This window comes from Euprymna scolopes, chromosome 30 (genome assembly GCF_053919585.1).
Source record: "Euprymna scolopes isolate OS-2025 chromosome 30, ASM5391958v1, whole genome shotgun sequence".
NCBI lineage: Eukaryota > Metazoa > Mollusca > Cephalopoda > Sepiida > Sepiolidae > Euprymna > Euprymna scolopes.
In genome coordinates, this window is record NC_136511.1 from 7,279,825 (window position 1) to 7,298,278 (window position 18,454).

Here is an 18,454-nt window from a genome sequence, read left to right on the forward strand (position 1 = left end):
CCTGCCTTCCTTGAATCTCTTATGCCACTCAAAAACTGATGGTTAATTAATGCAGGATAGTCCAAAACAGTCTGAAGCATTCCATACTTTTCTGTGGCATTTTTCCAAGTTAAAAACAGAATTTTATTTCATATCGTTCTTCGAAAGTGTCCTCACATCCAGATTACATTTTTTAAATTCACGAGCTGTGACCATCAGGCTTTAGTAGGGTGTATTCCAATTCCTGCTATAGCTGTTCATTTGAATCTGATTTCATAAAAATTGGTCAGCTATCTCATAAGATGTGTAGCAATAACATACTGAATTTTCAAGAGTCTACGACAATTTTAAATGCATGTGCAAAAAGAAGTCTGGAAATTTTATGAAGGCATCTCATATCTACATCTATAATATAAATTTCACCTGTCTGTTTAAATGTATGTATGTATGTATGTTTGCCTAACACTTTAAACAGAGGCGACAGATTTTCACGAGATCGGTATTCTTTTGAAACTCGACCCTTCGGATGACAAATATCGAAAAATTGGCCAAAAACATTAATTCCTTCACCTTTAACTGGGCAGTTTTCTACAAGGAGCGTCGGTTTTTTCGCCGACATTTTTTACAAGTCATTCAAACCTCGCGTAAATGACGCCGCATAAAAGGTGTTATTCTAACCGCTCATGACGTCACAACCGCGATGGACGCATCGATAAGAGCGTTTGTTTTTTTTTCACCTCTTTTTCCTCTGGTGTATTACGGGTTCGAGCCTGCTTACAACTACTATCTTTTTTTTGGCACTCACAATTTACCTTTTTTTTTTCTCCATACAGACCTCCAATCACCCAGGCAATGCCAGGCACCCACGCTAGTTTATTTATAAAGCTTACATAGCAAAGGTAACTTTCTTTTAAATAGGTTATTTTTATGCTTTCATGTATTGGGCTACTTTTCTGATATTGCCAATTTTTTTGTAGCTATTCATCTGTTTTCTTTCTCTTCAGTAGGTTGTTTAAAAAAATGGTACTTGTGCATATTGTGAATAAGACATAACTCAACGTTCGCTCGGATTTGGCCGGAACATGTCGTCAACAGATGGATTATGCTGAGCTACAGTTCGGCTTTAGCTGCTGTCTAACATAACATGCTGATCAACCAATCACAATGCGGTGTGCTGAAGTACGATTTTATAATAAAAACAAACAAAAAAAATATTTTCTTTTAACTTTTTGTTTTAAAACATTTTCTTAAAATTATTTGACTTCAGTTTTGCTTCTTCTAACCATTTCTTATTTAAAAAATAAAAATGAATAATAAAACACCAAATTACGGTAGATTGTTTTTTTTTGTTTTTTTTACATTTATTCATTTTGCTATTTTCTCTTATGTAGCGTTGTTATGATTTTATTGGCGACACTCGGCATAATCTGGCTGTTGATGTCATGTTCTGGCCAAAGCTGAGCAAATCTGAGATACGTCTGATTTACAATATGCACCAGTACCAAAACAATTGTTTTCATTATAGTTACTAGTCCCCCCCCCAAAAAAAAAGAGTAGTCTCTCTGTCAATGGGGCCTCAAATTTGCCAGCTACAATACCATGTAGAGAGGTATCCCACTTTAACTGAAAACAGGGCAACCTGTTGATTATAGGCTGCAAGCCGCTTTTGTCTACAACTATGTCCGCTCAACGAATATAAATACAGCGGATTATTTCAACAAAGGACAGACCAGCTTGGCTCGTCAGGCAGCGAGGGTCGTCCCCTACAGCAGTTCAACCCAATCCAGCATTATCAGCTGAATACTTACATGATGGATCCTAGTGGCTAAATATTTATCCACTTTGGTCCTTATTTTGGCTAGGTAGGAGGCCGAATAGGCCTGATCTGATCAGTTGGCAGGCCACGTTATATCCTAGTATCTATAAGTTCATTTTCAATTTTATCATTTTATTTGATTGTTCATAAAAATCAAAACCCTATTTCTTCTTTTTATATTTTTCTCCAAAATATATACTAGAAGGCAATGGCTGAGGTTCGATCAGGTTAGGAACAAAGCAGATTACCATTGAAACAAAATATATCATTGTAACAATTACAGATTGCCACCAGAACAAAACATTCTGGTGCAGAATATTAAATGTAGATTTACATAAATGTCACATGTTAGATAGAAAACAGAAAAAAAAAAAAAAAAAAAAATGAAGCTAGCAGCAGAAGGAATGTAGAGAAAATCAGCACGGAATGGAATATGTGTTGCCGTTTTCAACCAAAAGAAACCGCTCATCAAAAAACAAGATCCCAATTCAAAACCACAACCGATGACCATTTGACAAGCACTTTGATGTGAATAATTATCCCATGGAACACCGTAAGAGTACAATTCCCGCTAGAATAATATTCACAACTTTTCCAGCTTCAATTTTATATGACATATGAATATAAACCTCAAACAGATGACTCCCTACATTAAACACACAAACACAAATCAAAAACGAAAACGACGACCAGCGCTGCAAGCCGCTTTTGTCTACAACTACGTCCACCAGACGAGTATAAATACAGCGGGTTATTTAAACAAAGGACAGACCAGCCTGGCTTGTCAGGCAGCAAGGGTCATCCCCACCAGCAGCTCAACCCAATGCAGCATCAGCAGCAGCTGAACCACTAAAGAACGGGCTTGGCTACCTCCCTAAACAGCAGCCGAGTCCAGCAGTAGCAGCAGCCACTTGCTGTTGACTCACTTGATAGCCGAACCGAGTAGCAGCAGCAGCCACTTGCCGTCGACTTGCTCGGTTTCCAGCAGCTCAGCATCCAAAAGCAGCACATATTTTTCTGTAGCCACTGACGACGACCTCATAGCTGTACCAGTCAAACACTAGTTGGACTCCAACCCTCAGCCTAAGACCTTCTATGACCATTCAGTTTCTTTTTGGAAAATAAACCTGAACGGATTTATATTCCTTCAGAACGGTTCCTACTGCGTTTGTAATCATTGTCTTTTTCTTGCCTGTGTTATCTTTTAGCTGTAGGGTCGATTGCCACTGACATTCGGCCCCGCAACACATGTGAAAAAGAGTTGGTCGAATTTGGAATCTGCATCTAAATGTGCCTAACCTGCCCCCTTCCTCCCTAGTTTAGTAGATAGCTCATGATCTTCATCTTAGAAATATTGACATATGCAGGATAGCCAAGATGATGTCATGGAGGAACTAACTTTTAACTTAAATAGATTCTTAATGGAATTTTAATAAAATATGACAAAGACAATGAAAGGTTTGTTTCCCAGAAATAATAATATAAACTTAGCAATGTCACATTCCCCAGATTTGACTAACTCTGACTTTTTCTTGTTGAAGTGTAACATAGCACGGATGCACATATGCAAATGCATGCAAAATGACGTCACTGGTATGGAAAAATAAACATTTTTATAAAAAGAGATCACATTAGAGATGGAAAGAATGTTCGAGATCATGTGACATCACGGCTATAACAATGAGGAAATAAATGTCATTGTTACAAAGAAAAAGCGAGTTGAAGTTCTTTTCTATTCTTTGTCCCTTTTGCAACTGAGGCTACAACGTGCTGGGTAACGTTACATAGGCATCTTAAAAAAAAAGTTAATACCAGCAAACCTAAAAATATATATACAATGTGGTCAAGAAGTCACTGTTGGATCACTGAGGGATTTTTAATTGGGATAGATATTTAATTTTAGATGGTGTCTTAATGAATCCTAACAATTCCAAATCACATTCTAAGATCATTTGTAAACATTTATGCTGATGATACTACCTTCAACAACACTTCAAAGGCTGTAAATGACCAAGATCTCTGATTTTCTCTCCTATGATCTTGAGCACGTGGTGCAATGGGGAAAGAGGTGGCTGATTAATTTTAATGCATCTAAAACCATGCTTCTATCTTTCCATCATCAATGCTCTGACCCCAGTCTAGTTTCAATTAAAATGAATGGCTTTCATCTTGGGGAGGCTCCATGTTTTGACAAGCTTCTAAGTCTGACCTTTACTCCTGATCTCAAATGGAACATATACATCAAATCCATCACCACGCTTGCTGGAAAAATTGTGATATCATTCTACTGCTCCATTGCTGATGCAATTCTGTACCTGTATAAGAGCCAAGTACATCCTAGGATGGAGTAATGTTGCCACATCTGGGCAGGAGCTGCTAGAAGCACCTTATCCTGCCTTGACAGGGTTCAAAATAGACTTCATAGCCTCTTCCCTGCAAACTCTTTCCAACGGAAGAGACGTTACGAGCCTGTCTCTGCTCTATCACTATTTTCATGGCAAGTGCTTGTCTGAGCTCCATTTTATGGTCCTCACTTGTAAAACTTTCACAAAAACACTCGTCTAGCTGAAACCACTATCAATAATTTCCCCCACTGTTTACCTGTGTCTACACCTAAACGTGGATTCCACGAACAAGGCTTCCTTCTTAGAACTGCCCACCTGTGGAATTCTGTTCTGTTTGCCAGCTTCCTGCTTGAATACAATATTTTAGCCTTCAAATCCAATGTAAACAAGTTCTTGTTGAGCCATGTTGACACACCGGTTTTCATCAGATCACCAAAGTTAAGTAACATTATCTCGGCATTGTTTCCAGCCGTCGTGAACCTCCACTTGTCACTGGTATTCCACAATGTCGACTCAGGAGAGGCGTGGTTGGAGATTGTGCAACTCTTGCCACAGAAATTTCACACGCAGGTACCTTTACAGTGGGTATCGTTAGTCTGTCAAGACTGAAGGAAGTCTTTATATCCACTACAACAGATTGCAGGATCACTTAATTACAATTTAATTTCCTCACTTCATTCTTGATGTTCTTCGATTCCTGTAAAGTTTCAGGTTTGTTGAAGTAAACTTTTCTATTGAGATACTCTTACACAAAAAACTTGTTGACAGACTGAACATTGAAACCAGTTTTTTGCCTGTTTTACAATTATTTTAATGGTAAGTGCTCCGAGGAACAAGAAACTCTAGTAACTTCTCGACGTAAATACCCCGACAAGCAGCAAAATCCCACCCCTACACAGTAGAGATCCCCAGATTTAATAAAGCCTCTACTCTAATAGTTTCTTTCCTAGGACTGCTATGCTTTGGAATTCCCTTCCGGGTTCCTGTTTCCTTGACTGTACTGATATGCAGAAGTTCAAGTGTAATGTAAACAGACATCTTACTGCTTAACTCCCTACATAGTTCCCCTGCAAATTATGTCCCAGATAGTAGCTCCCTACATCAAAGTTGAACTGTGCCTTATTTGGGGGTGAAAATACAATAAAAAACATATTTATTTTTAATTTAAAAGATGTTATTTTTCACGAATAAATTCTTTTTTCATTTTTGTTCATTTGCAAACAAATCTCCATTCTTTTCGTCATATCATGTTAAAATTCCATTAAGGTACCAGAAAAAAAAAAAAAAAAAAAAGAATCGATTTAAGTTTAAAAATCCTTCGGTGACTTTCCGGCGACACCGTACTTGCAAGCCAATTTTTCATCTTTTGTACAAGATGTTGTTCATGACACCAGATCTTATCGCAGTGAACAGACAACATCTTTATTTGCTGGTATGACACATGTTTATATATTGTATTTTTATTGATTTATTTGGAGCCAAACAATTTACTGAAGAAAATGCAATTAATGAAAAAACAAAACAAAACAAAAAAAAAATGGCTACCAGTCAGGTCGTCTAGTAACTTAAGCATTCAGACAAAAAACTGACGACAACGGATTCGATTATTCATTTGTTCTCTTTTGGTTGGTTATCTTAATAAGAATAATGGGTTTTTGGTGATTCATCTTTTAATTAAAAATGATACAATTTGACATCTTATTATAATGGAGCATTGGTGTATGTCTGTAACTGCAACTACGTCATCTATAATATAAATCTCACCTGTCTGTTTAAATGTATGTATGTGTGTGTGTCTGTGTAGTCAGCACCGGCCCTATTATTTTAATCAGCTTCCTCCAAAGGAGGAAGTTTCATGGGAGTATGAAATTCACAAGCGGTCCCCAGTCGCATGTATATCCCCGTTAGGGGAGATGACGACGTTAGGTTTTTGCAACTTTTTAAAGGGAGGTGTCTACGTCCTCCTACATACAGCACCTGGACTTCCCAAATTGGTCACCCATTTTAGTAATGACCAGGCTCAACGTTGCTTAACTTCAGTGATCTGATGGGAACCAGTGTGTCAACATGATTATGCCGTATTATGTATGTATGAATGTATGTATGGGCATAATCACGTTTACATATCGGTTCTCGTCAGATCACTGAAGTTTAGTAATGTTGAGCCTGGCTAGTACCAGATGGGTGACCATTTGGGAATTCTAGGCACTGTATGTGCTTTCCGCTTATCTCGGCATTGTTTCCAGTCATCCTCAACCTCCACTTGCCACTGGTATTCAACAATGTTGACTCAGGAAAGATGTGGTTGGAGATTGTGCAACTTTTGCCACAAATATTTCACGCGAAGGCACCCTTACAGTGGGTATCCATAGTTTGTTAAGACTGAAGGAAGCTATGTATGTATGCTGAAAACTTTCGACAGAGACGACAGATTCTCACAAGATTGGTAGCGTTTTGAAGCTCGGCCCTTTGGACGACAAATATAAAAAATTGGCTAAAAACATTAATGTCTTTACCCTCAACTGAGCACTTTTCTACAGGGAGGGGTCGCTTTTTTTCATCGATATGTTTGAAAGTCATTCCCTCTTTTCAATTGACTTGTCTTAATTTAAACATTTGTGACTTCCGGTTTGGCGATGGGTGCAACAGCAAAGACATCACGTTTTTTCATGTTCTTTTCCTCCTTTGTGGGTTCGAGCCTGCCTGCCTACTATCACTTTTTTTTTTTTTTGCTCAACACACACCTCCAAACTCCCGGGAAACGCCGGGCACCCAAGCTAGTTTATTATAATAGATGATTGGTGTATATCAATTTATAACTGCAACTATGTCACTGTAACTGCAATTACCTCATTTATTATAATGAAGCATTGGTGTATGTCTGCCTGTAACTGCAACTACGTCACTGCTTATGTTATAACAATATTTGGATGTAGATGCGTGAGAATGACGTTGTCATCATCATCATCATATTCAATTAAACGTTTGTTTTACATGCTGGCATGTGTTGGATGACTTTTCAAAACTAACCTATCTGTGGCCAGGTCTTTATTTATGCTTCTTTTCTCAACTCTATTTTTATTACTTCCTCCCACGTTTTCCTTGATTTTTTTCTCTATGAACTGACTCAACTACCCAGCACTATATATAAAGCTGAATGGGTGTGTGTGTGTCTGTCTGTCTGTCTGGTTACAAACTGGCTCTTATATGATTGACTATTTTAAAAAACTAATTACATAAAATGATAGATGTATCGAGACACAGGAATGGGTATGTTTGATCTGGCAGAACGGTGGTTCATTAAAATTGTGGGATCTGCATACGTACCAGGTCCACAAAGTATGGAAATAAAAAATTTAAAAATTAAAAAAAAAAAAAACGTTTACAAGTGTTTTTGATATAGATGTACATAATAATACTTTGATAAGTATGTTTTAACTTAAATAGGGATGATATAATAAAATTGTAGGGTCTGCGTTCGCGCCTGCTCTCCATAGAATGGAAATAGGCACAAACTTTAATAAAGACTTTTCATATCTATCTGCGTAAGTATACTTTGATAACACTGTGCAACACTAAAAAAAGTACAGGATATCTGCAGCAATTTTTGTATACCTAGTAACGTTGAAATTTTATTTATGGCTTTCTTTTTGTTGAATTAGGTATAATTTGTGCAAAATTGCCAGTCGTAAATTTCAGTAAAAACGTCAAAAATGGGTTACTGACGACTTTGCAGTCACATATTATGTGTATTAAATTATAAATCTTAAGAGAAAAACACAGTTTAATATACACATATTATGTACATTATTTGTTAAATAATTTATTTGAATCATTTATTTGCTAAAGTCAGCCGAAATGAGCTATTTTTCCAGATTTAAGAGAGCTAGATGACAGAGCTAGCTTGGTTAGCATAATATTTTCTAGACCAAGGGCTAATTTTTTCAAAAGTAAAAACATAATGCTGTACACATGGTTTGGTGTTCACCACCTTCCGAAAAGGCATGGTATTCGTCAAGAAAGGCATTTTTTAATGTAGGCTAAAAAAAATCAAGGAAAAGAAGCTAAAACCTGCCTCAGAACCTTATTTGTAGGGCACGGGAAAAAAATCTGAGGGTTAAAAATAGATATCCATTTAATAAAGTATTTTTTAACTAAAAACTACAATAAAGACCGGATTATTGTGTATTTTAATGTTTTAAACATAAAGGGGCATTTTATACATTCTTTTCTGAAAATTTACTAAATTAAATGCAAAAAATAGAAATTAAATTTTATCAACCCCTTACTTTATGTACGAAAGAATCTAATAACTTGCTAGTGGGCGTTTATAATGGCTTAACATGTTCACATTATGGAATCCTTATTTTTCTTTATAAAACAATTTACTTTTTTTCTTGTCTTTATTCTTTAGATGCAGTATAGGCTTTGACGATGACTTCAAGACAGTGCAAAAATGATCCAAACAAATTCTGCTACATATGTGGCGAATTAACATTTGCTAAAGAAAGGCGCAGCATTACCAGCCATATCAAGAAATTGTACAAGGCGTACTTTCATTTTGATATAGGAGACCAAGACAAGTCATGGGCTCCTCATGCCTGTTGCCTTACATGTGTGAAAACATTGAGCGCATGGTATGCAAAAAAGAATGTTCACATGAAGTTTGGTGTGCCAATGATTTGGCGAGAGCAGAAAGATCATTCTAATGATTGCTATTTTTGTCAGCAAGACTATACGGGCTGTACAACAGCAACAAAAAAAGAAACACATTGTTTACCCAAATTTGCAATCAGCAATGCGCCCAGTTGAGCACTCAAAAGAATTACCTGTACCAAAACCCCCTGATCAGGAAATGTGGAGTTCAAGCAGTGGGGATGAACATTACAGTGATGAAACAGTAGAATTTTCTAATTCAGAAAGCAATAATAAACCAATACTATTTTCTCAAGATGCTCTAAATGACTTATGCAGAGATCTTTATTTAACCAAAGACAAAAGTGAACTTCTTGCATCAAGGCTTAAAGAACGAAATCTTCTTAGAAAAGGTGTGAAAATAACATTGTACAGAAAACGTGCACAAAACTTGTAGGTTTTGTTCACTTTGACAGATGATTTATGCTTCTGCAATGACACTGTTGGACTTTTTGAACAGCTGGAAATACAATATGATAACACCAACTGGCGACTTTTCTTAGATGCATCCAAGGAAAGCATAAAAGCTGTTTTGCTTCACAATGGGAACACCCTGCCATCTGTTCCTATAGCTTACAGCACAACCATGAAAGAATCATATGAAAATTTAAAAACAATTTTAGCAAGCATACATTATGAAGTCCATAAATGGCATGTTTGTGCAGATTTCAAGGTTATAGCCATGCTCATTGGCCTTCAGCCAGGCTATACTAAATTTTGTTGTTTCTTGTGCTTATGGGACTCTAGAGCAAGAGCTGAACACTATGTACGCAAGCACTGGCCTGCTAGAGATGAAATTGAGCAAGGAAAACATAACATCAAACACAAACCACTTCTGCAAAGTGATAGAATCCATTTACCACCTTTGCATATTAAACTCGGTTTGTTCAAGCAGTTTGTGAAAGCACTAGACAAGGATTCCTTGGCATTTGCATATCTTGCAGAAAAGTTTCCTTCATTAAGTCGAGCTAAAATAAAAGAAGGTATCTTCATAGGTCCCCAAATTCGAAAAATTGTTCTTGATGAAACTTTTAACACACATCTCACGAGAAAAGAAAAATGTGCCTTTGAGTCATTCAAGAAAGTTTGTGATAACTTCCTGGGAAAACATCGTTCAGAAGACTATGTGCAAGTTGTGAATGATCTATTGCTTCATTTTCATGATATGGGATGTAACATGTCTCTAAAAGTTCATGTGCTCCACTCTCATTTGGATTTTTTTGCTGAGAATCTTGGCCATGTGAGTGATGAACATGGCGAAAGGTTCCATCAAGATATTTCATTAATAGAAAAATGTTTTAAAGGAAAATGGAACACTGGTATGTTGGCAGACTACTGCTGGAATTTAAAAAAAAGGATGATGACACTCTACACAAGAGAGTTAAGAGGACAAATGTTGTTTTAACTGGTGAATTCGGTGGTTTTTTTTTTCAAAATAATTAATAATAAAGTACATGAAAATGGTACCTAATCCAGAGAAATAAATGTCAGATTTGGAATCAGCATACTTTTCTTACACCGAAACAGGTTTTATATGTCTTGTACTTTTTTTCAATTCAAATTTGTTGCACAGTGTAATTATGTTTCAGTTTGAAGAAATATAGTACAATAAAATTATGGGGTGTTCGTTCGCACGTGACCTCCATAGAATGGAAATATGTCACAAAGTTTAACAAGGTTTTTTAATATAGATTCACAGAATATTGTGATAAGTGTTTCAGTGTGAACAGGTATGGTATAATAAATTATGGGGTTTATCTATTTTATTTTTACTTTCCTCATATTTTTCTTTGGTTTTGATACCCCCAAATTTGAAGCTATCTCTTTACAACCCTTCCTTTTCATAACCTATCATACTTTCATAAATCAGAGTCCATTTTCTGTAAGCTGTTTTTGAACCCAGTCAACGATGGGTACTTTTGCTAGTATATATACATATATATATATATATATAGAGAGAGAGTAGTTCTAAAATATTCTAAAGATCAAGTGTTATCTCTGTTGGTAATTTATTATTTTTACTGAAAATACATTACAATAGTATTTCATTTGCGATTGACAAGTCGGCCAAATTATGTCTTTGCTGCATTTTCAATCGCTTACTCATCAGATGCTCACCTTGAAAGCAATAGAAAAAAACCTTCCTTGAACAACTCACATAGTCGATGAACAAACTCTCCCAAATTTCTTTCTGAGTATGTTTACCATGCTGTATTCATCTAAACTAATTCAATTATTTTCGTATCTTTGTGTATTGTAATTTATTATTATTAATTTTAATTTTTTTATTTTTACTTACTTTAATTACTTTAATTTATAGTTTCCTGTTTTTTTTTTAAATTTTTTTATTTGAGTTCTATTTTTTTAGTTATATTGATTGCTATATTTATCATTTATTTATTAGTTAAAATACTTATAAGATCAAGTGATTTAAATTAAATTCGAAACTACACATTTTTTCTTTCTTTTTGTTGATATTTTCAAAGGTTTAGTTAATTGTTTGAACTAGTTAATTCAGTAAATTTGTTTTTAACATCGTCATTAATTTAAAGATGATTTTTATATGTATATATCATTATTTATTATTAAAATTTTTTAAAAATAACTTTATCATCGTTTTTTTACTAAGTTTTTCATTTTAATTATCTATAATATAAATCTCACCTGTCTGTTTAAATGTATGTATGTATGTCTGCCTAAAACTTTCGACAGAGGCGACAGATTTTCATGAGATTGGTAGCATTTTGAAGCTCGACACTTTGGACGACAAATATCGAAAAATTGGCTAAAAATATTAATTCCTTCACCCTCAAGTGGGCACTTTTCTACAGGGAGAGGTCGCTTTTTTCGCCGATATGTTAGAAAATATTTCCCTCATTTCAATTGCTTCGCCTTAATTTAAACATTTGTCACTTCCGGTTTGGCGATGGGTGCAACAGCAAAGACGTCATGTTTTTTTTTTCACATTCTTTTCCTCCTTCGTGGTACGAGTTCGAGCCTGCCTGCCTGCCTGCCGACTATCATTTTTTTTTTTTTTGCTCAACACACACCTCCAAACATCCGGGCAACGCCAGGCATCCAGGCTAGTTGGAAATAAATCATCTCTTTCTTTCAGAAGATTATCAGCAGTCTAAGGGAGGTAATCAATGTTAAATCGATATTTCAAACACATTTTATGTTATTTAATTCTAAAATTGACTAAATCCAAATTTATTCATTCATTCATTAGGTTATTTATCCCAATTAACGAATATATTTTAATTAATTTTATATTTTGAAAATCATTTGATGCTTGAAAGCACAATATTGGATTCATATTTATAACCGCTTTTCAATTTTATTACCAGTCTCGACAATGAATATTTCCTTTTAGTGGTCTAATTCAAACTAATCGGATCTGTTGAAATTCTGCAGGGAACTCATTCATATGTAATATATTGATGTTGGCATTCTGTAGATGTTCAGTGTAAATGAAGACACTCTGAAATTATTGTAGCTTTTTTGTTAAAACTACAAAAGTATTTATCTAAGCTAGCAGGGACACCTAGTATAAAGTATGCTTAGATATATTTTAATTCTTGCAGATTTCGTATATATTATTATAGAGTTCATGTTTTATTGATTTTTATATATTATAAAGTTGCGATTAAAAAAAAAATATATATTCAAATAACTTGGGGCATTAGCTTGAATTGAAATTGAAATAAAAACTTATGATATATATATATATATATATATATATATATATAAGATAAAATAAAATATGCATCAAGTGCGTTTGAAACCAAATCACAACTCACCTTGGTTGTTATAGTCACAACGTTTCGGCCGTTTTGCCCTCCAGCCTTCATCAGGTGTTTTGTATCCTGAACGAAGGCAGTGAAAAGTAACATTCAAAACAGAGCCTAGCTGGAGTCCGAACACGGTACCCCCGTAATAATAATAAAGGGTTGGGTTCGAGACTCCTAACAAACGGTTCCCCAGTTCGATACAAAACACCTGATGAAGGCTGGAGGGCAAAACGGCCGAAACGTTGTGACTATCTCAATCAATGAAAACACTTTATCTCAAAAATACAGACAATGACAAATCACAACGTATTAAAATATATTTCGGAGGTAGACTCCATCTTCGGCGTGTCCTTTGTTTCTTTTTTTTTTTTTCTTCCTTGCCATGTTGTTACTTTGGAGAAAGAAGTCTGAATAGAGCCGCGCGTTGTATCTGGCAGTTGTATTTTGAATTGTTTGAACTGTGCGTAGGTAACGCGAGAATAACGTCAAAGAATGAGAGTTCAATATAAAAACGTTTTAATTTGAATAAAATAAAATATGCATCAAGTTTCAAATGCACTTGATGCGCATTTTATTTTATTCAAATTAAAATAACGTTTTTATATGGACTCTCATTCTTTGAGATATATATATATATATATATATATATATATATACTAGCGGGGGTACCCAGCGTTGCCCAGGTGTTTGTAGGTGTGCGTGTTGGGGGAGGGGTAGATCAAAAAAGAAAAAAAAGTTTCGGTAGGAAGGTAGGCTTGAAAACAAATATTAAAAAATCGTTTGAATTAATGTGTGTGTGTGGGTGTGTGTGAATCATAGACATTCTACATTATTAATGGTCATACATTCGGGTTAGGGTTAGCATTAGTGTTGAAACCAATAAATAAGATAAAATCCAGGATGGAGACACTGTTCAAAACATGGAGGGCACAGTTACCAGATAAAACTATACCAGGGCCATCATAGGAATACCAAATACTTACCTCAATGTTAAGTGTATATATTCTGTCAGCTGGAAATACGTTTGTCGACACATCAGTTGTTAACATTCCATGGTCATCGATGAGAAATTTTTTCTCTGAAAAAAAGGAAAAAAAAAAGAATAAATAAAATAAAAAAATAAAATAAAAAATTATAAACAACAAATGTTAATTTTCTTTTTCATAATTTAAAAAAAAATAATTTTTCCGATTTCCAATTCTGTTTAATCATGGCAACACTAATCATCCCAACACTAATGGCAACGCTAATCATTCCAACACTAATGGCAATGCTAATCATCTCAACACTAATGGCAACGCTAATCATCTCAACACTAATGGCAACGCTAATCATGGCAACGCTAATCATCCCAACACTAATGGCAACGCTAATCATGGCAACACTAATCATCTCAACACTAATGCCAACGCTAATCATCTCAACACTAATGGCAACGCTAATCATCCCAACACTAATGCCAACGCTAATCATCTCAACACTAATGGCAACACTAATCATCCCAACACTAATGGCAACGCTAATCATGGCAACGCTAATCATGGCAATACTAATCATCCCAACACTAATGGCAACGCTAATCATCCCAACACTAATGGCAACACTAATCATCCCAACACTAATGGCAACGCTAATCATGGCAACGCTAATCATGGCAATACTAATCATCCCAACACTAATGGCAACGCTAATCATCCCAACACTAATGGCAACACTAATCATCCCAACACTAATGGCAACGCTAATCATGGCAACGCTAATCATCCCAACACTAATGGCAACACTAATCATCCCAACACTAATGGCAACGCTAATCATCCCAACACTAATGGCAACGCTAATCATGGCAACACTAATGGCAACGCTAATCATGGCAACGCTAATCATCCCAACACTAATGGCAACATGTAAAATGGATGTTAAACTGAATATGATAAGGACGACGATTCTTCACTTTAATTTTTAGTTTAAGTGAAGAATCATCATTAGTGTTGGGACGATTACTTGGAATCGGAATCTGGAATCAGAAAAATCAGAACTTTTGGTGGTATTGCTATTTGAAAAATCTGTGCCTATTTCCTGATGCCAAAAACGATTCTTTAAATTGTCTTTTTTATTTGATTTTGTTTAAAACAAAATCTTCCACTGTTGGTAGTAATGTTAAAAAGTAAATATTGATTGGTTTTAAACAACCAGTGGAACTAGAAAATCTATAGATAATCCCCTCCTCATGTTCTTTTTTTTTTTACATTTCAGAAAATATCTGTACATTTAACTTGTGTTTTATGGTAATTGGGGGAAAAATAATATTTACAGATTTATAAAGAATCGGAATCGGTAATGGTATCAGAATCAGAAAATATTGAAATCGTCCCATCACTAGTTGCCATGCATTGGATGCATTTAAAAAATTTAGTTTCAAACTAACTTATCTTTTGCCAGATCTTTATTTAGCATCCTTTTCTCTCAAGTCCATCCACATCACTTTCCCCTTTAATTTCGTTTGATCTTACACTGCCAACTAACCTTGCTACCTTAACTGTTCTACATCTACTAACCCAAGAACTTAATTCATTCTTTAAATGTGACTATACCAACTAAGTCTGCTTCTTTGCACACATCTCCCTATATTGTCCAGATTTGGTCTTCCCCTGAGCTTATTAGATCTAATTCTCACATCATACATACATTGTAGCATAAAATTTCTTTCCATGCAACACATGTTTTCCAACTTCACTGGTTATTTTTCAATTTCATACATACAAGAAAAATGATCGATTCATACCAAAAATAGCATCTCATAATGTTGGGGTGTGGAACACATTCAAAGTTCATTTGTACTCAACAATCAGTGATTTGATTGTGTCAATACCAAAATCTATTTTTAGTGGTGAAAAAATATTTTGGTTTTGTTATGTCTTATTTTACGGCATATCAACTCTTTTTGTAACGGAGCACAGATGCGTGCATGACAGGTGTATGCAAATGACTGAGTTGTGTGCGAAGTGACGTCACAGCAAGGAAAAAGAAACAGATTATAAAAAGCAGAATGTGCGTGCACACTGAGGATCATTATTTACACACAGAGATCACGGAGAGTTAGACATGTGACACGACACATATGTGGGCCAAGAGCAAGCAGCAAAGACACGTGCTAAACATGGCCCGGCAGGAAAGTACCTGTAAATAAATGTTCTGTTGTTTAACTGGGAAAAAGGTTTTTCCTTGTTGTTGTTCCTTGTGGCGAAATCTACAACTGTAACAGAGCGTGTATGAGTATGTGGGAAAATATCGGCAGGAGCTTTAAGATAGTTGACTTGCAAAGATATTAGCAGCAGTAGCCGAAAAAAAAACGCATATGCAAATTAGGAAGTTTGCATGAGAAGAAGAAGAAAATAAAGACACCACATTGTCGGAAGAAGAAAAAGTGTGGTTGAAAAAGATGGATGTGTAAAGTCGCAGACAAGCAATTGTCGTCGTGTAGTGGTGCAGAAAGAAAAACGCATTCCAGTGGAGATGGACATGTGCACCCCCATCCGCAGTGGCAGCGAGAGGCTGTTTTAAGCTGGTGTCGAGACGGGGAGAAAGAAAAACGGTAATAAACAACTTGTGTTAAAAAAGAAAGAAAAGTCTAGTCGATTATTGTTTTTGTTCCTTTTCGACAGTACCGGAAGGCGTGGAGGTCCGGGAGAGGTTTGAACTGTAACGAACACGTTAGACAACGTGTTGGGTTTCTACATGTTACAACGTGTGTAACGTTACATTTTTGATGAGTTAATGCTAAATCCAGTCATTTTTCTAAAAACGTTTTGCATTTGCTCAATAATCTTCAAATGTTTACCAATTGTCTCCTTACAGAAATAACAGTACTAACGTAGTCGATCTTTGTCTTTCATCAGCAAGGAAGCAAACTCGTAAACTCGTTTGTATAAAAAAATATAAAACTTTTATTTTCTGACTGTCGTTACCACATCATAAAAAAATACGTGCACTTAGCCAGAGAACAGAGGAGAACAGAATGAGAAAGTGGGTAGATTAGAGCCACACTTGTGCGGTGTTGATCTCTCGACTGCCTGCCGCATCTGTCTGTTTTCCCCTTTTTGCTGGGTTATAGTGTGACCTGCTTTGTGACCGGTGCATGCGTCAAGTAGTTAACCTTTCCTCCTGTCGTCTTGATCTGACAGTTTGACCTCATCGTTCGGTGCGTTTGTCACCTCAAACGCTACACTAATATTACCATGTTAACTTCCTATTAGGTACCTTGACCCTAACGCCTTGCATCTGGAGTATACATCATGCCATGCAATTATGTTTAGCAGTATTTGATTTAATAAGATACAGCCAATCAAAAAATAAAAATAAATAAAATAAAATAGATAAATAAATAAATGCTGAATTATAATAAACATTTTGGAATACGAGATACCCAGTGAGGATCAGATTCATTAGTAATTGCCTTTTTGGACTAGCTCGTTATTCATTGTTATTGTATTAGGGTGTCATGGCTTCGTTGAGAGGGAAGAGTGTTGCTTAATGCAAAAAGGCAACTGCAATCTTTTGATGACAAAAAGAAAAAAAAAAAAATAATAATAAATAAAATAAAAATAATAAAAACAAATTCCGATACAGATAAGCAGGGTTTTCTAAATTAAAAAAAATAAATAAATAATAATAATTAAAAAAAGTTAAGGAAAAAAATAAAGGATGTTTTCAAAAGAAAAAATAAAATGAAAATGAAAATTTAGAAAAAAAAAAAAAAAAAAATCCAAAGATCAATCTGAATTGCTGATAACGATCCGAGCTTTGGTCGAATTTCTAGAGAAAGGAATTTGATCACGAATCTGACTCGGTTTAACTGGGCAGAAATTGGTTAACCAATTCCGGAGGAAGATGAAAACTTTTTTTTTTTTTTTTTTTTTTTCACAGAAATCTTTAAATTTTTTGTTAAAGCAGATATCAACAAGGCTGAGATAAAGAGATAATGAAAGAAAGAATCTTGATGAGTCATTTCCCTTGTTTTAATGAATTCTTTCTTTATTTTAAACTGTAAAAAAGAAAACCGGAACAACTATTTTAAGATGCGTCCATTGAATTTGCATGTTTAGCGATGGAAATACTTTTACCACGGCCACCGAGAGTAAGAAGAAGGTCTGTTAACTGAAAAATGCCTGCAGGCAATGTAGGTAAGAGTTGCCAGACTGTCAGTACTATATCAGGGCCATTTGAAAAAGAGCAATAAAACGTTTTTAAAAAGAAAAAGGAACACAGATCGATTAATACTGAAACTGAACTTTATTCAATATAAAATATAAATATTATCTATGTAAAATTAAGTAATTTTAAAGCAATATACAATTTAAAACTGAATTATGAATTTAGGGAACAAAGAATTAAAAACATTAAACACCAACGATGACTAATTTTAAAAGTAAAAACAAACGATAAAATTAAAAAAATTGAAATTAAAAAAAATAATTTAAATACAAACAAACAATAAAAGTTAATACTGCAGAAATATATTTTTTAATTTAATTTAGAGAAAAATCACATGGGTTGAACGTTATTTTTTGGAACTTTAGAGATTATTCGGACTAATGTTCTCATCTTGAGTGTTTACATGCTTAGGCCAAAAATAATGTTCACATTCCTAAAAACATAATTAAAGAAAACATTCATACCATAATGTAAACTATTGCTAAAATCTAAGAAAAGATAGTAAACAAACATTTACAATAATAAAAATCACAGTGTAGTATCTGTTCTGATGCTACACTTCATTTGTTCTGTCCTCGGTCAGTGGCGGAGAAATCCTTCATGACAGACAATTT

At 35.0% G+C, this 18,454-nt stretch overlaps 2 protein-coding genes and 1 pseudogene across 4 annotated transcripts in view; all 3 read right to left on the reverse strand.

The window, feature by feature from the left end:
• The window catches only part of LOC145254647 (protein GVQW3-like), a 153,569-nt gene extending 135,860 nt beyond the window's left edge, over positions 1-17,709 (reverse strand). The window contains exon 1 of the mRNA XM_080113280.1: positions 17,696-17,709. The gene's annotated coding sequence lies outside the window, so the exon portion shown is untranslated. The remainder of the gene's footprint in view (positions 1-17,695) is intronic.
• Positions 1-18,454, reverse strand: part of LOC145254646 (protocadherin Fat 4-like) — a 1,852,201-nt gene that overhangs the window by 191,356 nt on the left and 1,642,391 nt on the right. For all 3 annotated transcript variants that reach the window (XM_080113277.1, XM_080113278.1, XM_080113279.1), the window contains one exon: positions 13,610-13,704. In XM_080113277.1, the coding sequence (XP_079969403.1) occupies positions 13,610-13,704 (95 nt within the window). The remainder of the gene's footprint in view (positions 1-13,609; positions 13,705-18,454) is intronic.
• LOC145255078 (5S ribosomal RNA) lies at positions 6,106-6,224 on the reverse strand (annotated as a pseudogene).